This window comes from Bombus fervidus, chromosome 6 (assembly GCF_041682495.2).
Source record: "Bombus fervidus isolate BK054 chromosome 6, iyBomFerv1, whole genome shotgun sequence".
NCBI lineage: Eukaryota > Metazoa > Arthropoda > Insecta > Hymenoptera > Apidae > Bombus > Bombus fervidus.
In genome coordinates this window covers 2,075,752-2,099,383 of record NC_091522.1, presented here as the reverse complement: position 1 = coordinate 2,099,383, position 23,632 = coordinate 2,075,752, and the positions used below count along the sequence as shown (strand labels likewise).

At 42.1% G+C, this 23,632-nt stretch overlaps 1 protein-coding gene across 2 annotated transcripts in view; it reads left to right on the top strand.

Moving 5' to 3' along the window:
* The first annotated feature begins 1,311 nt into the window (after positions 1 to 1,311).
* The window catches only part of Nolo (ADAMTS-like no long nerve cord), a 235,344-nt gene continuing 213,023 nt past the window's right edge, over positions 1,312 to 23,632 (top strand). For both annotated transcript variants that reach the window (XM_072005441.1, XM_072005440.1), the window contains exon 1: positions 1,312 to 1,977. In XM_072005441.1, coding sequence (XP_071861542.1) covers positions 1,954 to 1,977 — 24 coding nt within the window. In that variant the 5' untranslated portion in view covers positions 1,312 to 1,953. The remainder of the gene's footprint in view (positions 1,978 to 23,632) is intronic.

Sequence of the window (23,632 nt, the reverse complement as noted above, 5' to 3'; positions counted from 1 at the left end):
GCAGAACAAATAGACGTTCGATTCAACGTGCATATACGCGTACGTACACATGAATGGGGTCAACGTTTCGATTAACGTTCGTCAAACAACGCTGCGAACGCATCGGTGTACACGACAGTAATCATTTCCGTGCTGACCGATTTTTTGACGTGATTGTGACAACCTTTCAAATAATACCCAAGCTCTGCAACCCTTCCCCTCTTACCTTTTATCCCTTCCCAGCCAGCGTGGATTTTCAATGTCGATAAATCTCCATCGGGGCCCACCTCAATCTCCGTCACCCGGAATCCATCTTTGCCCGACACGTTTCACAAAAGATATTTCCTTTGGTAAATCAACAGATTCGTTGAGCTATAAAATTTTAGTTCGTACACCGCACGCGGATCGTTCCGCTGGTATTTACAGCCCCTTTTTCTTATCCACCTGTCGGTAATGTCAATACGTATCCAGCCCCGCATTCCGGACAACTTGTTTGACCTCGTGTTTTGACTGTCTCCCCGGATGTAAACAACGGTTGGCAAAAAACTACTGGCCTGTAATTTTAATACCGCGTTTCGCATAAATAACGAACTAATTGTGAATTTTCTAAAGAATATCTATTCCTATAATTATCATCTCCATTGTTAGAATAGTAAGTACAGAAGCGTAACAATTCTCCACAGCGAGATGCAAATATCATCGAGTACTCTCTAGAAATGACTTGTTCGCTAAAAATACCTAGAAAACATCCATGTTACGATACAGATGTTTCGATATGTGTTGCTCTCAAACCTTTCTTAGAAAAGATCTCCCAAATAGATAAATATCAACTACCTAAATAGGTTAGAGAACCATATTTGATTTTCCCTAGGTAGTGATCGAATACGTTTAAAAATACCCGAAGAAGACCGTATGCCATGGACGAACTAGATATGAAACAAATTCGACATTCGGTCCGCAAGATCCTCGCGGTTTACATTAACCCGTCTCTTTCGAGCCGTTTATCGTTTCGATCGGATCGTCTTTGTCTGTACTCTTACCCCTTCTGGTTCTCGACTAGCCAAACCACCTCTACGGCAGCACTTTATTCCAACCTCGGCCTCAACGCGATGTGGGTGGACGCAGAGTTGGTGAGCGCGCAAGGGGGCGAGAAAGGGAACGAGAGGAACTGGGAGAAAGAGAGAACGTCAAGAACGCAGTGGGGGTGCACGAGGGTTGGAGTTGGCGTTGGTTAGACGTGGAGGGGAGAAGGGCATAGTGTATTTCTCCGCGAACCCCTCCGGCCCCCACCCTAGCCGCACGGGCGCCAACGTCAAGCGCTTTCGAGACGTTAAGGCCGACACTCGTGCGGCGCACTTCGGCCCGACGACATCGGCCAGGATCGTAGACACGTGCGTGTGCGGTAACATCCCCTTCGTGGATCGTCGGGGATCGACGTGATTCACTCGCGACGCCACACGAATACGGCGAGTTCGCACGTCGATTCCGTCGGTCGTGCTTAATTTTTATTTACCGAGCAGCGTCGCGTGTTTCCGTAATTCGCGAAAGTTCTCGCCTCTCTTTGTCACGGTCGAATTTGTTTTCGCGATCGCGTCGTAACACGAAAATCGTAATAACGAGAGGTCGCAGCTACGAGAACGTAAGAACGCATCGACCGTCACGTGGTATCGCGAAGTCACTTGGTCTTTCGTAGCGATGTGTAAATCGCATCGCGAGGAAGGGTGAGAAATAAGTGTGACCTATGTAAATGTAAAGTGAGACACTGCGGCGTGATCTGTTCTCGAAGAAGGGTTGGACCGGTTCCTCGATGCGCCCTTCCCTGGAGGGCGCAGCCTTTACGCGGTGGCAAGTCGAAGATCTTTGACGATAGCTCGCGGAACGCGCAGAATTTGCAGCACGTAGAAACGGAATAGCTTCGATAGAAGTCAGACAGCGGACGAAGAACAAGCTTGCCGATCGACGACCGGAAGGATCATGAAGAGGCCTTACCTCATCCCCGTGAGTTTTCGAAAGACCCTCTTTTTATCTGTCATTCGGACGAATGCAAGGACGTCCGATCGAAGTGTTTCAGGGTATGAGCGTGTGCTCTATTCTCGATTCTTCTGTCTCTGGTCCTTTTGATTCTTCTATGCGTCTTCTTCGTCTTCTCCTTCTTCTCCTTCTTTCTTCTTTGTTTGATTGTCGTTACTCGCGAGTTGACAGTGAAAGCGAGTCTGCTTTCTACGGAGAGTTTGTTATCCTTTAACACGCGAAAGCTCACCGTTTCACGCTCGTCTTGCCTTTTTCTTGCTTCTTGCCAAAGATCAAAGACCAACGACGTCGCTTTAATCTGCCAATGGCGGAATGGCGCATGTTTCCTCCTCCTCCTCTCGCCGATGGTTCTTGCCTTGAAAAGACGTGCGCTTTTCGAACGCTGTCTTGTCCCATGGGCGAGCTGGTCCTTTCGCCTCCTTGCCTATCGCTATTTTCTCTCTTTCTCTACCGTCCCGTGGTCCGAGAACGGCAAAATTAACGAAGTGGCCACGTGACTCTCTTGACTCAAGGGGGAATGAGGTCAGTCGGTGCACGCGACCCGCACAATGTCCATTTCGAGACCTTTCGAGGCTTAAGGGTTCCATCCGGAAGTTTTACGAATGGAATTCAAGTTTTTCGTCGGCCACCTGAGACCTCTGGCGGGTCAATCCGCCTCTTCGCTTCTGTTCATCAACTTTTAAATGGCCACTTGGAAAATTCATTCGAGTCGACAAAGAGCTGCAATGTCACCACCCTACTTCCGATCGGCATTAATAACGTTTAACGAGCGTTAATTAGTCTGATGAAATCATGCGTGAAATTTCATATATTCCTATGCTATTTCAATGTCGCAAAATTTCAAGGTATGCGATACATTTGCGGTGAAAATGCCATTCGGGCCAAAATGTAGGTTATAGGGAAATAGGAATTTAAAAATCACGTAGACACGAAATTTTCCAATCTCGTCCGGTAACATTTAGGTCGCTGGTAACATATACGTACTTGGAATCGTGACAACAATCGTGATAATAATCGAAGGTTTGAAACAAAGTGATGATCAAACTAGTTTCAAGCCAATCTTATTAATTAATAAACCTCGACATCAAGCCCTTTTTTCAATATTACCCTTTATATTTCGCACGACACAAATTTTTATTGATTTTGCTTTTAAATTCGACGCAACCCCGTGTAACTTGAGTTTACGATATAAAATATGCACGTTAAACAAATATTACGTGTTTTCAAACCGTCACAGAGATATCGAGGAAAGCCGCTTGTGTCCTAATTAATACCTCCGTTAATGTCGAGAAGTTAGCAACGAGCGCGTTGGATTTCGCATCGACGGATTCGTAGTTAGTCGTAACTGCATCCTCAGTTTCTGAAGAAAGTTATATACCTTTCGGATCGTATTGTACGAATTTCGGGCCATTGCTGTTTGTTGCTGCAGAAACTTGGTCGGAACTTACGAGCGGAGCTTCTGCTCGTACAATAAGACGGAACGGGTGGAAGAGGGGAGAGAGTGGTTCTAGAGCTTGTGCAGCTCCTACCCCGTTTCAAAGGAGCCTCCTTGAAAAGAATTCGCGAACGTGCAGATATTCTGACATATGGCCGTCCCTTGGACCCCCGTTTCACCGATGACTTTGATTTTCGGAACAGAACGCTCGAATTCCCGCGTTTATCCATCGAAACTTTCAAACGTATCGATTTTTCCCCGGAGATTCGTATTTTTAACGCGATATTTTATGGATTTCGCATCTTTGCGAATCATGTCTGCTCGAAATGCAACTTGAATTGCGAATGCAAATATATGTGGCAGGATTGTTAACTGTAATAAGTATTTAAATAATTATCTACGTAATATTTGACATTGTTCGATACAAAATATTTTGGGAAATATTTTTGCAAGTAATGGATAGATTTACCTACTATTCGATAAATGTTCTCAAAAGAACTCGTAATTAGAAAGGAATCTAAGAAGGAAACGATCGATTTCGTTTTATTCGTATTCCGTTTGATTGCTTAAAATGTTGTTTCGTCGGTTCGATATTATACGATATTATATTTCAAAGACCTGCAGCCGGTTATGGTGCGCAAGTACGACGCTGGGCTTGTTTGCAATACAGGAGAGGAAAAACTCTGAAAATGCGAGCGTGCAAACGACGCGACAAGCGGCAAGATAAAGAAATTTTGACGCGGCGATTTCTCTTCATTTACTCTTCTTACCGGCTTTACTCTGTAAATTGCGCTCCATGTAATGCACTACGTGAACGTCGGAATTTACATTTTTTCTGACTTTAACCGGTAAGGATGTCCAACGATTTTCCTGCTGGAAACGATGCAAAAATCGGCAGCACGAAGACGCGACTCGACACGGTCCAATTTCCATTTCTACGACAGAGCATAGTAAACTCTCGTGACGAGGCTTATCGTATTTCCGTTCTGGTCCCTTGTTTTAAAACTGCATGAATATTTCACGAACGCTTCAATCTTTCCACCAAGGTGTCGCCAAGACGGTACCTGCTCGCCTCGAAAAATATCCGACCCTGTCATGAGTTTTCCTTGTCGAACGAGCAGAAGGTAATAGACCATAATCTCGAAGCACAATGACGAGATCTCTGTTGCTCGTGTCGTGGAATTTTCTCACCTTCTGCTAAAAGAAGCTTAGGAGTCGGCTACACTGGCTGACAGAAGTCTTCTTTATTGCTTGGCTGATTTTGCGTGGCCCACCCTTGTAGACATGGTCGCCGTAAAGAAACGTTACGAGGTTTATTCTCTTCCGACTCGCTTTCTTTCTACTTCATTTCTCTCTCTCTCTCTCTCTCTCTCTCTTTCCTTCTCTCTCTTTCGTTGGTGTATACCTGGTCGAAAGGGCTCGAACGATGGCATCACAGACAATAGCTTTGAAATCAACACGAGCTAACCGGTCGCAAACACCCGGTAAATAAAAGTTCGCGAGTGTGAAAGAGATGAACAGCAGATAATGGAAGCGTGAAAGCAGATAAGTCGAAGGGCGAATCGAGGTTATGGAATACGCGAAGGCGTCATGGAAAAAAGTTTCGAGTGTTTGTCGTGTTAATGACGAGGCCGCTCTACGCTCGCTTTCACTCGCGATAATGTTCGCGATTTCTCGTATACCGCATTAATACTTGACGCGAAATTATTTTTGTCTATCGTCCACGCGCATCGACGACAATTATACAGTAGATGGTGTCACGAATATCGTGATACGTGCACCACGGACGTTTCTTTGATAGGTCTATTAATAAGAGGATAGAAAGAAAGAAACAGAAAGGAATGGAAGTTACACGAGAGCATCGTTTATTTGACCCATATTCCGCTAGAAAACGGAGCTATTCTCGTATTGCATGAAATATTCGACTATTCTTTGGGAATGCGGAGGTGACCATCTTGCGGCTATTTACGAGACCGAAATGATTCACGAGGTAGCGGGGAAACGATGTTTGCGGACCGGTTATACTGATTCAGTTTATCGGGGGTATTGCTGTGATTCAGGAATGAGAACCAGCAGAACAAACAACTATATTTACGTAGATTTTCTCTTGTTTTTTAAATTCTTTTTCTCACAATTCATCCTAAATTCGTCCATTCGTTCCAAAGATACTAACTTTCTTAAACGTTTGCATTTATTCGTCATCGTCGTCATTCACATAAATATTTTTAACTCAATTTTCACTCAAATCGACAAGTAAACTAAATAAATAATTGCGAAATTATATAAATTGCTTCGAAAAGAGTTTGCGAATCTGGGTACGAACCACAGTAACCGTACATTCTTACCTTGGATTATTTAAATATTTACGTTCATACGTCATTTCTACCTTTCGTACAAATATTTTAATCCTTATTAAAATGTGGATAATGAAATTCCGCGAATAGCAGTCGAATTACATAATCTCGAAAAGAGTTTGTAAACTTCGATACAAACCACGACAACGGTATCATCGACCGAACAGAATGTGCCAGTTTCTCCGACAGTTTTGAGACAATTTGTCGCGGCCTGTAATACAGCTTGTTGGCCAGGTGATGTACATCGGCTTTTGGCAGAACGTTGTCGGCCAGCGACGATCTCGCGCTTTGTCCCCGGAACTCCGACAAATTTGGCCACGTTCGTTTTCTAACGAGTTGGAACGTTCGAGTCCATGAGCGGAATTACAAACGAACGAAACTGGTGGCCAAGGACTTTGTCTCTTTCTCTATTCGCAACCTGTTGTCTCTTACCTATCGAAATGTCATTTGAAACGTGGTATGTAATTAGAGGTTCGTCGATGAGCATCGGCGATATTACCGTCCGATATCAGATATTCGTGGCGGAGAATCGAGATACGCAGCGTGCTTGTGTTCCTCTCTAGTATCACTTCCCTCGATCCAACTGCTGCCATTATGCAGCAATCTTTGTTTCGCTCGAAACTCGTCAAGTTTTCAAACGATTCGAATTCCTTTCCGTTTGCGACGGCTCCAAATTTTTCCATTATTTGTACTTTAACGACCAAGTAATTTGAATAAGATTAAGCAAATAACGTAGGGATGATAATCGAAGCGTATTCAACGTGTCATTAAATATTCCTGTTAATACGTTGACTAATTTAAAAGATATGATTTGAATAATATGGTTGTTCACGGTAAAAGCGATTTGTAATTTGATTTATCAACAACCTAATTTATACAAAGTTATTAACACTGGTAATTTGTGATTTGTGACTTCTACTCGTACTATTATTACCTCCATCGATCAAATTATGGACATTGTACTTGTATCAACTCTTGTCACGATGAATTTAAGATCCGTATGTTATTCGAACGATCTAAATCCTTTTCATTTATTCGAAATTTATCAGAACATAAAATGTTTCGTTATCAAAAGCAAAGTACGTATTTTATATACCGTACAGTACCTGGATAAAGGTTCTAGATAGCCAATTAAATTATTTAAAACGAAAACGTACGACCAAATGAAAGTTGGCGAATGTCGTCGTCCATTTGCAGCACAATCTGGGAAATTACACGGTGCCGGTCATTCAAGCCAGGAATAACCATATTTCGTGGAAAGCTGATTGGCGGTTTCTAATTAACGAGTTGTTTCTGACAATTGAAATCGGGATTATCGACGATACAAGCGACAGCTGTGCAAAGTGAGCGTACGTCAAAGGCCTACCTAGTGACTTGTTCGCCAGTTTCTAGTTACACGGTCGCCCATGGGAAATCTCGCCGAGCATCTCCTGCAGCCTCTGTAGTCGCTCGCGAGGCATAAGGAAACATTCTATAGACGTGTCTCTGCGAGCGACTTGTGCACCGAGAGATCGCTAATGGCTGCGAGAATTTCTACGAGAAGTCTCCTCGGACCAGGCCTGTCCCTCCTCCATCTCGTTTGCGTGGCGAACACCGAATGTATTCCGGTCTCGTGTCCTAGTCGATCGAGTCCTTTGATTAAATTTTCTCGATACCCACAGGTAATTTTCTCGTACGATTGCCACGATAATCAGTACGTCTGTCTATCACGGTCGAATATTCACGATCTCAGCGAGAAGTTTTCTCAATGAGACGAACGAAAAAATTTGAAAACGAAGAACATTATTCATCGTAATTAGATTCTTGGAGTTTCGATTTTTCGAGTCTATCGGATCAATCATCTGGATAAAAGCTTTTTGATCCTATCCATTTAGGATTCGTAATGGTTCAACGTAATGGTTTTGTATTTCTCAGGTTCTTTAGAAAAAGTAGGACAAGACCGATCAATGATTTATACGTGTATTATCGCTACACTGCGAATATTTACGCAAATTGGTATTTTTCGCTAAGTAAAAAATTAACGGAATACAAAATCAAATACAAATATTGTACATATATTGTATTTCAATGTACATGTGTATCTTGCCTCTTCATCGTTTAAATGGTTGTTGTAATATCTTAATATTGAAGATATTAAATAAAGTTATCAACAATTACACCTTTGACCGAACTCAACTTCCTTCCATTTCTAACTGTTCTATATCAAAATATTCTTTTCTAGTTATAAAGTGACATTAAAGTATAAAGCTCAACAAAGATTTGTACTCGTCATGCCTTTCCCTGTAATCTTCAAACGCATAAACATCCTCGGTGCAACCATCATTACGGAGCCGTAGAATTATCTGATGTAGATCCGATACCTACGTTTCTAAATTCTGGAACATGTTTTTCGTCCGACGATATCGCGCACACGAACGAAGCCATCGTCGCTAAACTAGAGAACGATTGGATCGTGTCGTTAGCCGGAATCGAAAGCATCGATACATCGCTATCGGGCTGACCTTGTTCTTCTGTTCGATCTTATCGGAGCTGCTCGTTCTTTCTCTTGTGCAAATACAAATTGAAGGCGTCAAAGGATCCCGGGGCAGCGTTCGCGATAAAAAATACGCTCGTTAGCGTAGTCGCGGAGGCGGAGGAACGATCGTCGCGCGAACCGTTTCGTCCCTTCGATCAGTCTTTATTCGGCGGTAAGTGGGCCGTTAATGGGTCGAGGAGCGGCTCGGCCGGTCCTAGCAGCCACTTTACAGATTGCCCTCGAGTAGTAAGCTGTTAAGCCCCGGCGTTGTACAGAAAATGTTTTAAAAAGCAAACGGCAGCCTGCCTAAAAGGATTACCGGCGTGACGCGTGTGCAAGAGACGACGTTTAACCGGCGATGGTAGCTTATCTGCCTCTTTTTCTCTCGACGCGAGTTTTACAGTGTTCCTACGCCGATCGAACAGCAGTAATAGTATTGTACATATACATCGGTAAAACGTTGAGTCGGGTTCCGTGATTACGGAATGATTTACGAATCAACGTGGACGATAACGATGCGATACGGTCGATCGGTCTTTTAGCTACGTTACGCGTCGTTTCTCCCTTCCTCGTAGGGTGTTGAATCATTCGGTACCGTCGTCTGTATACTTTGTCCTCGAACTGTGATTTCAAGAACCACGTCGTTGAAAGGACCACCTTACCTTCTTGAATTTTCATCTCGTATACGAGAACGTTCGACCGTGTCGACGAAAGTTTTGGTTTACGTAAGAACTTTATGAAGGAGACGTCTATCAGAAAGCTGATTAGATATGTTCTCTTTAGCTTCTTAGAGTTTTGGTATTCGTCGCTTGTAGAATCAACCTGAACCTTGCGAAATCGAATCGCGTGTAATTTCACGCAAAGGGATTATAGCGGAGAATTCACGGATCAAGACACGAACGCGCACACAATGGACGTGGATGGGCGTAACAGTAAAAGAAGCATATCGATGTATCCAACTTTGTGACCGGTTTACGTGCCAAAGAAGCACAATGCTTTTTCTCGGTAATAGCCTCTGCCGCGTTTTATGGATTCTCTAGCGGCAATCGATATGAACAAGACGTTTCGGATGACGTGGCCCAAGCACGGCCAGCGAGCCAGAGAGCGTTTGTACCTAAGCTCCCTTCATCATTCGGAGCTGATAATGGGCCAGTACCGTCGGCATATTCTGTATATCGTATCCTCCATTCCTTGCGACCAGTTCGCCAGTCGATAATTCCGCGTCTGCCATATGCGATGGACGTTTCCCTTAAATGTTGGATACATTTCTCATTCTTACGCGCTCACACACACACACACACTGTTACGATTCTGTTTTCCGATCGAGGGAGATTTTCCATCATTATACGAGGAGGAGAATGTATCGATCGATATAATTATTTGGGACAACTTTAAGAAAATTATCGGATCATAATGAAAAATGAAAAATTCATAATGTGTTTGATAGTGAATATAATAGTGTTTTATATTTGATGAAAGTGGGAAACATACAGCGAGACGAAATGTTAAATTCTGATTTTTGTTAGATACTAATGGAAGGTAAGGAGAAACGTTTCAAATTGATTAATTCTAAAGGTTTCATTTTTTGACGAGATAGCGCTGGGTATCGTCGAATCTTAATAGAAATGTTCAATTCCATTTACCATAACATTGTCACACTATCAGTCCGGCTCTTATAAAACTCTTTTAATTACGAGGCATTGAATGCTCTAGGGTCTTGAAGGAACCGAAGTAAAATCTACTTGAAAGAGTACATCGAAGACGACGATAAAAAGTTTTTTCAAAAAAGAACTCGTAAAGTGGCAACCGGCAAAAGGTCGTTAAAGGAGACACGTAAGAAAATGCTAACTGTTTCTTAAATTTTTCTTTCGACTTTCCAAACGATCAAATAATATAAATAAATTAGATTACTGTTATCACATCTTTAAATAATATTTCACAGGAATTTGGAACCTATAATCACGTTGAAAATCCATGACAGTGATTAATCCACTCGCGTGTTAAATCACAATCGTTTCCAAATCACAGGAGAAATAAAGTCGCAAGTCCTTGACGGACGTATTCGAATCTCTGGCGACCTAATGATACTCCCCTTGGCGTCGAGTATTGCGTAACAATAGACGATTTCTGCATGCATGGGTAGATTTATCGTGCGCGATTAAGCGTCGGTACTCGGTTGCCGGGCGTTCTACGATCGTCCGGCCCCGTCGCGTCGTCGGTGCGCACACGTGTCGGCAAAGCAATTACCCCGCGTAAACGTCGGGCCAGCCAACGAATCAACGTCCAAAGCGAAATTCACCCCTTGCCAGCTTCTTCCACCGTGATTGATAGTCTTATTCCGGCTTCATACACGACTACGTTATTACGATTGTTTCATTCGTTCGTGGAAAATCAAACTCGCTCACCGTTCCCCATCGGCAGATTCCCCGCGTCTCTCTGCCTTCTAAATGCCAGTAGCTTTCGTAACGATCGGCGGTGAGTTGTAAAAATACACGGTATATTTACGGAGGGAAGTATTTCCCTGTTCCGTTTATGGACAAATGTTTGCACGCCCCGTGGAGAGAAACGTGGAGAGAAACCCCTGGAGAAAGATAGCCCCGCGGAAGAGAAATACAGAGGAAAAGGGAGGAAGGACGTATTATGAAAATGGAATTTTCCTCGGACCCGTGCGTGGTATTCGAGCGGCTTTTAACTCGGCCTTTACTCTCGCCTCTAGCGGAAGAGTTCGAGAGGCTGGTAGAAGATTAGGAAAAATCTTCGAATCTCCGGAGACTTTCGCCGGCAGCGAAATACACGTGAAATCTTTAAGGGATTGTATTCGCACGCGTGCACACATACACGCGCGTAACGCGACATTTCTTCGAGGTAAGAATCGCGTTCGATAGACCGTTTCCTTCTTCTATCTCTTCTTTTCCTCCTCATGTTTATCGTTGATCGATCCCCGAGCGGAATTTGTGCTTCTACTCCTTGTACGGCTGGTAACGAGGACGACGAGATTAGATATCGATTACGTCGATATCATCACGCATTGCGGATGAAACGATATTTTGTTCGGGTCCCGATGGTCGCTCAATGACAACGGGATACTTTAAAGAACGGATAAGCAGTGACTGGTTTAAAATGGAAATACTGGCCGTACGATTACGCTGGCCCCCTTATTATCGACACGGAACCCGTTATCGACCGTTTACTACCGTGTAATTTCCATCAGGGTGCATTCTAACTCGAAAAAGTTAAATTCTATCCATTTGATTCGATCAAAGATTTTCTTAGTACGATTTCACGCGCGCCGCTACTTCCTTACTTCGATTCTTCGTACGATTACGCGTCTTCGGTTCATCGAGAATAAAATAAAAGTTATCAAGAAATGGTCATCCGGTTGACTTAATTTCGAGACGGAGTAAATTACAAAGTAAATTTCCGATGAAGAAATGATCATGCCACGATAGCGACGTAAGGAGAAGTCTAGTCGTGAGAAAGCGGCCGTAGAACAGCGCTCGCTTACCTACGTAACCAGTAGACCTAATCTCACGCGAGGAGGATACCTCGAGGGTGTCACGTTATGCAGACCGATACGAGCGATAAGACGCGTGTACACAAGTACGCCGGAACAGCCTTGCCGTTGTGAAAGTTCAAGGAAATGACTTCTACCAACCTGATCCTGCGCCAAGGTGCGCGAGCGTATGAACATAGTCTCGCAGTTTCTTCTTCGTATCCAGGCCCTTTATCGCCGGGATGAATGTCTTTCTTATCTATCGACAGTCTCGTCGCTTCGATTGTTTCGTAGAATGTAATCGTCCCATCTTTTATATAATTCTATTTTTTAAGCAACCGTGTTTTGAGAATGTTCGTGATTCGTGACGCGATAGTCTTCTTACGCTCGTTATCAAAATTCATCATTATTATAGCGTTACGTATAAATACGTTTCCTTTTCTGACTTTTGTCGTTGATGCGATCTTGTTTTGTTAGATAGGCACAGTAACCTATATAGGTATAAAAGATGCCCAGAATTCCTTGTAATTGAGAAAGTTAATTAGACCTGTTGACCAGACCAACGAAATTAAAAATTAATAAAAAGAAATTAATTTGAAAGAGAGCGATTCCGATTCTACTAAATATGATATACTTTATTCTTAGGAAAAATGAAACAATCCGTTAAAAAACAAATGTGACGAGATAACTTGTCTTCGCCAATTAACAGATCAAGAGACAGCACTGCAACGTATCTTGCGATCAAGTAATATACCGCTTCTCTCGTGGTTGTGGATCGAAGGATAGTGGATTGGTCATTTAAAGTATAGAAAATCATAAAAACTTGGACTTCAACGCGACATCGAAAGAGGACACGCAGGTATTATCTTAGGCACGATTCCGCAAAGGAAGATTAGTAACGAGACCCGAAAGAAATGTACTTTCTCCTCGTTCTTTTAGCTTTCATCTTTTTCTCTTCGTTCCGCCGCAACTTAACACTAATTTCCTCGATACCAAAGTGTTGATCAGTCACCACGTAATAACACTAAGAATTGGTTAACGAGAAAGGCGCGAACCAAGGAAAGAGATTACGTTGTTAAGGCAGAGGGATTTCGTGAGAGTTCTACGGAAACCGAGAATATTCAATGACGGCACCCTCGTCGTTATACCGACGTCCCGTTTAACTCTCTACAAGCGTACGTGCTGTTCCTTGCCGTCGTATAGTCATTTCTAAACTGGACCCCGCCAGTTTAGAGATAATTTTGACGTTGCGTACTCCAACTAGGCAAATGATTGCCCGGAAAAGCATAGCGCAACATAATTAAGAGACGAAGGTGCGATGGAAAAGGCTCGAAGCTATGAATAGAATTACGCTATAAAATCGAAATTTCACGAGCATGTTATACAGCAGCAGCCAAGTAGGCACGAATACCCTATCGGCGATGTCGTTACTCCGCCATTCTCCTTTGGGTTCTCTGATATTACGATTTTGCTCGATTTTGTTCGTTTCCTGTCTCTAGCTGAAAGTTGACGCGGTGTTGTACCATACAGCGTACGAGTTACTTTGATATTTCTTTAAAAAATAACACGTTGCTAATTGTCGGACTGAGTATCCGATTAACCATAGATACGGATCGATGCAAGAAACATAAAGGTCCGAGGAAAGTATCGAAAAAGCTTTGAATAACGTGGACGTTTTACGAAAATACCAATGGAGTTACACGCATACGAGCAGTTATAAGGGAGGACTGGGCTTTTACGAGCCTTTATAACTGCAGGAATTAAAATTTTTATATCGGTCGGGGCGACCATTTTGCCCTCGATTGGGCGTGAAACGAAACAAATTGATTTCGTAATGGCCGCACGCTGTTCCAATTACTACAGATTCGATTTTATCGATGGGACAACGAAAAATAATCGGTCCCGTTTACAGCGTGCTTCTCTCTCTCTTTTATTTCTCTGTTATTCTCGTTAAACGATCGTGGTTTGATCGATGCGTATCTTATCTGTGCCATTGTTGAATTTGTCCTATTCTTTCGTTTCTCGTCACATTCGCATGGCAATGAAAAAGTACAAAACGAAAAAGGGAAAACTATTTAAACATCGAGCGACAAACGCAACGTAAAGGTTCGGTAACGAATCAACGATAAAATAGCACGTGTAATCGAAAACATTACACGGCCCTTTCCCGCTTTTTTTTCACCGCGTCAACTCGATGCCACGAAACAATTTTCCTTTTGTTTCGTGTCACGTGTTTTTTTATAAAATTAAATGTTCTATTTTCTCTGTTTTTTATTTTTTCTTTTTTTTATTTTTGTTTATCGTCGGAGTTTATTGGAGTCGATGTCACTGGCATTACATTCCTTCCATTCGAAATTCATTGCACTAAATATCGTAATTTCACATAGAAAAAGTACCTCTTTAATGGAAAAATTCGATTTGTAAAATTAATTTTCAACTTTCATCGTTTCACCTGTGGTTGTATTTTGAAACGTCGTAAGATCTTGTTAAACGGAACGATTTACGCTATGGAACGAGTAATATCGCGATTACGGTCAGGTTGGTGCGCGTTTGCGTCGAATTTTACCGCGAGTTCTCGGTTTCACAAATTCGTACCGTATGTAGAACCGTGTGCATTCTCGCAAGCGTATTGTACGCGTGCTTATACGGCTGTTTGAGCAACGTTTGTAAGGTTCAACGTGCACTTTATTAACGCTTGCCGGGTGTACGGTTCGCGTCGTCGACAATCCAGCAACCACAACGCGTTTGGTCCACGATTACAACGGCTGGCTTCATTATTATCGCGCAACTGCTCTGCGATGCGGACAAAAAGCCTTCTCCGACCCGCTATCCCTCTAGTCCTTTGAATTAATTCGATGGATCATCTTCGTTCAACGAACTTGCTCGAATCTCCACGAGCATTCGATGGAATTAATTTCCGATAAGAAAAGAATTGGACGTGTTTTCCAAATAGGATGTTGACAGTTATGTATATTAATTAAGAGGAAATTTATATGAAACGAATTGTGATAGACAATGAAACGTAAAATATTGAATCATGACAGGTAGGAAAAGGATAAAAGCGAACGAATCAGCCTCGAATGATTGTGCGTCAATTTTATTCTTCGAAAATAGATATTAAACTTCATAAAAATATGCAGCTAGCACGATTAACGCGATATCGTAAATCATTTCTGTCGGTGTCATGCTCTTTTCTGTTTTATCAACGCGAATCGCGTAATATCGATTGATCGCTAGTCAGAATTCCGTATATACGTACGTACCTGTATCCTTCTAATTGGTTTCACGTTACTCTTTGTTCCCTCAGCCTTTGTTCGCGTAACAGTATTATACACACATTTTATCATTGCAAATTTATGCGAATTGCCATGCCGATCTTGAGTAACCGCGGAAGCTTTCCATTCTATTAACAAACCATCAAGCGGTAACGTGTCCTTTGAACAAAAGAAATCCATCCTGAATCGATTATTGCCTCCAAGACAATTCCACCCCCCCTCGAGCGAGTAATTCATGGGATTACGCGGTCTTAGTTATGGGAAGAATAATTCAACGAGACCGAGTTTTGCCTTGTCTTTTGAGGGATTATGTAAATGCTCGGACTCGATTCGAATCTCGGGATTACTCGCCGAGGTATTTCGATCGCGATAATCGTCGCTAACCGTCTTCTGCCTATTTCCTAATTACCTTCAGCCATTCGTCGACCAACCTCCTTCGACTTTTCTTCTTTCTTTTTTCGTCCTTCCTTATTTTCTTCCATCTTGGAGAAAGGAAATTCCAGTCCAACGATGGCTCGAATGACAAATGAATCCGCGAAAAATTCCGCCCCCGGAGCGACGTACGATAGGGATCCAACTGGAAGATATTTCTCGATGGCCCGTAACGGAGCCTCGACCAACAGTCGTTGCTGCTTTAAGCAGCCGATTACATGACGCAGCACGAGCACCAACGTCTACAAGGAGGTCGAAGCACGACGACACGGTATAAAAATTTTATAGAGAATTTCTGATTGAACGACCGTTTTACGACATTAGCAAGGGCTCGCGAGCCACCTTTCCTCGTTTCCACGCGTTCGCTCGATATACGCTCGATTTTGAAATATATTCCGATTTCTATGATCGAGGGAACGAAGAAATCTACCTTACTTGTTTAAACGAACACCGTGCACTTTTTTTTACCGGAGAACGTTAAAACGTCGAAACGTTTTCGTCTCAATTTGCAATCTTTTTCCCCTCGCTATTAACAACCCTCGAAACAGGCTCGATACAACGTTGGATATTTGTGCGTTTTTGAAAGAAGATAGGTTTGAATTTAATAGAATACAAAATTCGAGTTCAAAGTAAGGGATGGCAGTTTGTTTCGATGCTTTTTCTTTTCTATGCGGCCGTGGTGAACGAGTGGAGCGGAGGCTTATACTGTACGGGCCACGCAAACGAGAGATTCCGTGGTTTTCCATAGTTCCCTGACGGTATGCGAAGTATCACCGCAGCCGGCGGTTGCGTGTGCGAAGTGTTCTACTACGAACACGGCCACTTTGTCCTGTGACTACGAAGTTTATTAAAGAGACTACGAGAAACGTTTTGGAACGCTTTAGATGGATCTCGTCTCGTTTATGTAAAGACCAAGTATGCGTTTTTGAGGCACTGAAATGGCACTTTTCTCTATTGCGAAGTTCAATTGTTAAGTTACGTTTTGTTATTAATTCTCTCTGACCCAATTTCAAACGAATATAGCTGAACTACATGAAAAGTATAATTTTGTCCATCTTTTAACTTTCATATCATTCCATAGTTAAAGGAATGTGCTTTAATATACTTCAACAGAGAAACAATTTATCCCGTCGAAAGGTATATCGCTTTTCTATCGAATATAAACATTTTTCAAAAAAAAAAAAAAAAAAAAAAAATACACCGTATCCAAGATTTATAGAAAGACAGTTTTGATAATATTTAATTGGTTGACAAGGTATCTGATTTTAGCATTGCTCTTTACTTTTTCGAGATTTCTTCATGAATCAATAAAAAAGAAACTCAAAAATAAAACACGCAATATATATCTGATCAAATTAAATCATTTAACTTGAGTTTATGTTCGATGATCTGATCCTTGGACTCTTCGTCAAACTTAAAAGTTACGTTCAGGTCAAACTTTTTCCCCGTTGCTTCCCCGAGGCGAATAGAACGAATGAACCAGATAAAGTTGATAAATACTCGAAGCCGTCTAATTAGGCCCGGCTATTCGAAAGAAAACAGTGAAATCGGAAAGGTTAACAACGACCGTCCTTCGTCTTATTAGAGCACTTTCTTCCTTGTCAGGCTCGTTAACCCGCGAAAGACAATTATCGCATCCGCGCGTAAACAGGATCGATCGATCGAGTGCGCAACATCCAGGCTCTGTTCGATTGAGTTGTTCCACCGGTTAACCGTGGAGCACCATTAACGGCTACTTACCTGGTTATTAGGAAGTTTCCCGCTCGTTCTGCCGATCTCTCGACACAAGAACGTCGTCAGAGCAATTACTCGGACACGAGGGTTCCGAGAAACGTTCGTGTCCAACGGTCACGAACACACACACACGCATCACGTTGTACCAGAGGCGAAGAACGATCGAACGATCGTTTCGATATCGATGCCGTGTATCGTTGTACAGTCGCGATGAAAAATCGTTACCGATAGCGGCTCGCCTTTCTTCTTCAAAGCGAAGACGAGCCAGGAATTACGTTGATCGCGTGATTTAACGGCGCGAACGAGAGTCGAAAAAGAGAATCTCGAAAGAAGAAATTGCAGAACCGATCGGCCAACCTTTACACGGAAAGGATTCGCCATTAGCGGTGTCTGTTGTTCGCCGAGTGGCATCTTTTCGCTCATCGTTTCTCTCGCCCTTTGATCAGAGATAAGTTTATCTCGACGTTGAGATTCCGTGAGATCGATCAGAAGAATCTATAAAGATACGAATGACGTTTCCTTCGAAGAGAAGATCGAGTCTTGACTATTTGGTAACTCGTTCGGATGTAATAAGAGACGTAAGAGGAAATAAGAGAAGAAATTAAAAAGAACAAAATCAGACTTACTTTAACTTTTCCGATCTTTACATTTTCAAACTTCTCCGATTCCGATTGATTGGAAACATCGATTTTCCATGTAACAGTGTCTCGGTCTTTCGCGACGAATGCGACGAATGCGACGAATGCGACGAGGTTCGTCACGGTACTTCTAATTAGTCAAAAATAATTCGTCTTTGAGAATCATTAGTGGTTACGACGATTGCGTTTCGCCCCTTTGCAGCGCCGAGACGAATCAAATTTCATAGCCGATCTTCTTCGGTTGCTTGACCTTAATTACCTTTATGCAAATGACTTCGCATTGGCGCAACTCGCCGCTGCGGCAGACCCTACTGCGACTATCGATAATGTTTTGCGACTATCGGTAATGTCAAGATTTCCATTACTTTCGTCATTTATAATTAACTCGCTAGAAAAATCTTGTGTTCAGAGACCGCTAATTGTTACAATTACCGATCAGTATATACTTAAAATCAAAATAATATTCTAAATATTATTCTATTTGATTGCATATTGGATCATACTTTGTATTTCAGTGTTCCATTTTATTATTCTTTGAAAGGAAAGATAGGAGAATTTACCGCAATAAAAATTTGATTATTCCAAAATTGACTATCACGATAACATACACTGTACACTGCATAAACAACAGGGTCAGGAAGTTCATAAAAGATGAATATCAATTTCTTTTGCCTGCACCGTGGGGAGGAGCACCGGTGTCCTGTCCCACTTTCCAGTATCGCGTTGTATAATTCACGGATCCGAATAATTTTTGTCATGAGCGTTCAAAGCTATACCTCGGTATATTAAAATGTTGGTGAACCTGCAAACAAAGCGACTGTTGTCGAAGCCCGAGATACGACGAAGGTAACCGCTCGTTGTGTCGCCGTGCTAATCGGAAATCTGGTGCGCTCAAAGCCAACCTAATTAACGCTTGGAGTGCAAAGGGTTAAACGTATCCTAAACGTGTGCATCTTCGAGCCTTTATCGTGTAATCGGCGACTATTTGGGTGGAACGTTATAGTCCAATAACGCTGATAACTTTGAACCGCTTTATCTTTGCGTCGTGTCGACTGCGTTATTGAAACAAGGTCGAAGAGAAGTATTGGCAGAGAAAATATCTATCCCATGAAATCGTTAAAAAAATAAAACGGTTCCACCGTTGTCTCACTAATTAGGAGCGCGGTTTCTGCTAACGAGAAGCGTTTCAATGACGTCGATTCATCGATCGCCGGCAATAACGAAGCAAACGATTCACGGTTCCGCGAACAACGTTTCTGAACGAACAAGTTTGATCGATCATGGCGACCAGGCATTTATCGTCAGTTTCCACCGACCTCACATGTCCGTACTTGTATGCGATTCTTCGTAATATGAAATTCCAAGTTTTACGAGTCTCTCATATTCTATCCGATAGGTATCGAAAATAGTCTGGATGTACGAAGAAATAACCAGGATGGCCGAACAAGGGTTGCGAGCGATCGTGTGCGGTGTCGAGAACTCTCGTGCAAAGTAATGCACCAAGTTTGCGTCACCGAGGCTAGCTAAGGTTACGAGAAAGAAGTGGAATAAAAAAAAAAAAAAAAAAGAAAAAAAAGAAAAAGAAAAAAAGAAACTTTGCACGAGTTGGCGTCAATTTGTCAAGCGTACCGAAACGTATCCGGCTCTACGTTCCGTTCGAACTATCCTGAATCGTCGTTTTCGCGCGAACGGTACGAGAAAAGTCCGTTCGACTTCTCGTTCGTCTATTTATTCTCGCTCTGCGCTAGAATTATACCGTGATACCGTTTTCTCAAAGTTTTGGAAAACTGTGTTCGTTATTATTTATGTCTCTGAATTTTTCTAGGTATTCAGAAATACTTCCTTTGTTGGAAGAAAATTTTCGTTTCGGCACCCGATTAAATGAACTCGTAACGAGTCTACTTACCGGGCCCTAAACTTCTATTATATGCACAAAGATTATAAGACAAATTAATGAATTTCAGTTTGTATAAGTTATTGTCTTTTGATGGATTCATATAAATTGATATAAGTTTTACTGTATTTGACAAGTGATAAGTAAATTATATCTGTTTAATACGATTAAAGTCTGCGCCACTGTTCTATGTAATCATTGACCTCGTCACTCTCTCCGCGTATTCAATCGTTCTTCGCATAAATGTTCAACGAAACATTTATATCAGCCTGTAAAATGCAACTCGTTGACTCAACGGTGCTTCGCTTAATGAGGTTTGTAAGATACGAGACATCCTAGGACTTGTTCGTTTTTCGTCTCCACGTGCGTTTCCTCGTTGCATCGATTTTAGCGCTGACATTCCGTGGCGTAAGCAATTCGTACTCGACGTAAATCACGTCCTCGTTTGACTGTTTGAAACCAGGCATTCGGTTCTATTTCCGACATTCCTAGAGTTTAAAGCTCTTTACGTGCAATCCTTTTTAGAAATAGTACATTTTTTAAATACTTCAACAATTTTAAAGAAATTTTTCAGAAATTTGTTGAATGTAATTGGGATATGGGAAGGCAAGGATACGCGTAATTAACAAGGAAGATAGCGACACGCTTGCAGACGATTTTAGAGGCGCAGTTCCTTGATTACTATCTTTTATCACACTAAGCGTTATCTCTAGGTATCCTGTTTGCTACCTTCCCCAATTTATCGTCTACCGTATTAATTAACTAAATTATAGAATGTTAGAATATTACCTTCTGAATATTCACGCCATATTTACACTCCAGCAACAACCACCTCAAATAATTTAATTCCCGGTAACCACTAACGTATATGGGCTTGCCTTTATACTTTCTAATCCATCTTTATTCCATACACGATCGAATAGTCAAATTTGCTATACATCTGAAGCAATTAACTTTTAAATATCTGAATTCTTATTTTCTTACTACAAACTTAATAAAAATCTTTTCTAAGCTGCAACATTTCAGTCCTTTTTATCACGAAAGACTATAACAAGGAAAGCATAATTAAACAAAATACTATATTAGATTAACTTTTTCAGCACAATGAGTTAACGACTAAACTTAAATTTCTAATGACGAGTAATTGGAAAGATTATATGCCACTGACAATAACCGAGATAAAGACATGTATAATTAATACGTTTACTATGCTCGTCGATAGCCCACTAAACTTTTTAGGTAAACTTTTTACTAAATTTTTTAGAATTAAGATTAAAATAAGAGAAATTCCATGGGCTTAAAAACGCGAATGACTTACAAACAACATTGTTAGGAAACAGTGCGGTATAATTAAATATTACGGTATAGTATATTCCTCAAGCTATTACGACTGCCAGGGAAAAACATATAACATTCTGTGAAGCTGAAATTCAAAAAATTCAAATGGTTCGTCAGCTCAACGCGTTAAAGTTTAATTTCCACTAAATATCAAGCTTTTTGTGTTTATCTCGATCGAATAATGAAAATTTACCTGCGAGTAATCGCCACTTTCTCCTTCATCGTCGCGAGAAAAGAAGTTAAAAGAAAGAACCAAAAGGTCGGCAGGTGTCTCGGAAAAAGTGCAGTCTCCTTTACGGTGAAAGCGGTCCGCGGGTGAAGTTTAACGCGGTTGAACGTCGCGGCGTTATTTAGCCGTGGGCTGTGTGTTTTCCGTGGGCAGTGCTGGCGGCGCGCGTTCGGGTGGCGCAACGAATATCCTTATTCCATGGTTCATGCGTTCACAGTTCCGCACAGCTCCGTTCTAAATTCTGCCTCGGGTATCTCGAACAGAACGCCGGGGCCGGCAGCAAGTCGAGAAGCGGAGAGGGAGACAGAGAGGGAACCGTTTATTGATCAGCCTGTATAAGCGCGAACGGTCTCGTGCGCGCCGCGAGGGGATTACAAACGGGCCACGAAGTTGCCAGCTACATTCGTTTCTCTTGCCTCTTCTCCCGGTTCATCTTCTATCGTCGATGAATCGAGCGCTAGTTACGCTCCGCGGCGAAACGCGCCCACGAAATTATTAATTCGCGTTTATTTGTGACGCGCGTGTGCCACAGTCACGCGACACGATCTGCCCGTCGAGGTTTTCGTGCTTTCCGACGATCGAATTCTCGGTAATCGGACCATTCGTATGAATTTTTTAGTCACACCAATTGAAGAAAATCTGTACAGGAACACGTTCGTCGTGTACTGTTTTGTTCACTGGCCGCTGTGTATCAGCTCGGCTTTATCAGGCTCTTTTTAATATACTGAATTACTAAATCTGTGGAAATAATGTGTTTCAAATCGTTTGTTCCTATAGTTAATAGAAGCATACACGTGCTTCTGGTAGAATTAATGTTGACTTTTGTCGAAACGGAAACGTTATTGTACGCAGATATGTGTATCGTAGTATTATGGAAAAGCCTTATTGTTAGGTCAAAGTTCTCGCGTCTACGATGGTGAATTTCATAATCGCAACTAATCTCCAGTTTTATGAAATATCTGCACATTGTTGTGCCACTCCTTTCATAGCCCTAGTTGTTTGTAGTTTTTCTTGGCTCATAGAATTTTGTTAAAAACACTTCGGTAAATAGAACCATACCCATTGTAATGTCTGGTTACTCTTGCAATACTTGCTGGTGTTACTCAAAGTTATTGAGAACCTTGTCCAACACTGTAGTACTTCAATGTTTTCAATAGACGTTGTGTACACAACAGATTTCAAGTGCCCGCACATGCAAAACTTCGATGGATTTAAAATCGACCAACCAACAAACAATAGAACCTTGACATGTATTTATTTAATAATTTATCTTTGACCTTCTATTTTTTCGGTAACGTTGAAAAATATTCAGGCATCAATCGTATACAGGGAATTTTCGTTGCGCGACACGTGCTCCGCTATACAATACGTTTCATTTTCCCTTCCCTCTAAAGTGTCGATAGCTATGCATCGAATTCGTTCTGATATAATATCAAAGGAAGTAGTAGTAGGGTAGGTGTCCCGGATCGTAGGCTACTCCGTTTCTCGCTGCATCATGCAAACCGTATTGCTCACAGGATAAATCCATCAATCTTCCAGCGAAGAAATCCTCCTTCACGGGTTACGGCACCGGGTTTCTTGGTGTGTTTACCTTGTTTCAAGCTCGAAATCAAGCAGAACTGCCGTCGATATTTCAAAGAACATCCCTTCGGCCTCGGGTCTTGTTTATTCGTTCTGCGTGATCTCAGATTGCTTCATCCAATAAATTGTCTTGGCCTATATAGGGGAGGAGAGGTCCGATAGGAAAGCTGGATGACGCCAGTCGAGATGCAAATGCAATTTCATTCATTGATTGGCGTCGTCATGGCGACTAAGACGTAGACGAACCTTGCGCCATTTTGACATCTTTTCTCTTGCTCGGACCAACACCAATTTTGATTCCCGATGAAACAAACTAGAAAATGGCATTAATTTTGTAATTGCGTGATGCAAACGAAAACTGAAATTATACAAAGCGCTTATGGCATGGAAGCAGGTATTCCGTTAAAGTATCCGTCTCTTCTTCTTTCATCGGAATTACTTTGCCGTACACGGATGTCTTTCGATCAACGGAAAGTTTTCCGTACCGATCTCTCGAGGTAGATCGGGTGAGCAGACGTTCGCAACTACGTACGAGCATGGTGTCTATCGAAGCACTGAAAGGAACGAGCGCGAAATCAAGAATTCGATATCGGCGAATTAGCGTCGGGAAAGGCCGTCTACACACCGTAGAAATTCGACAAGCACGAAGAAACTGTTCTGCATTTGTGCGCTCGTCGGAAATATTCGAGGGAGCGCAGCCGGTT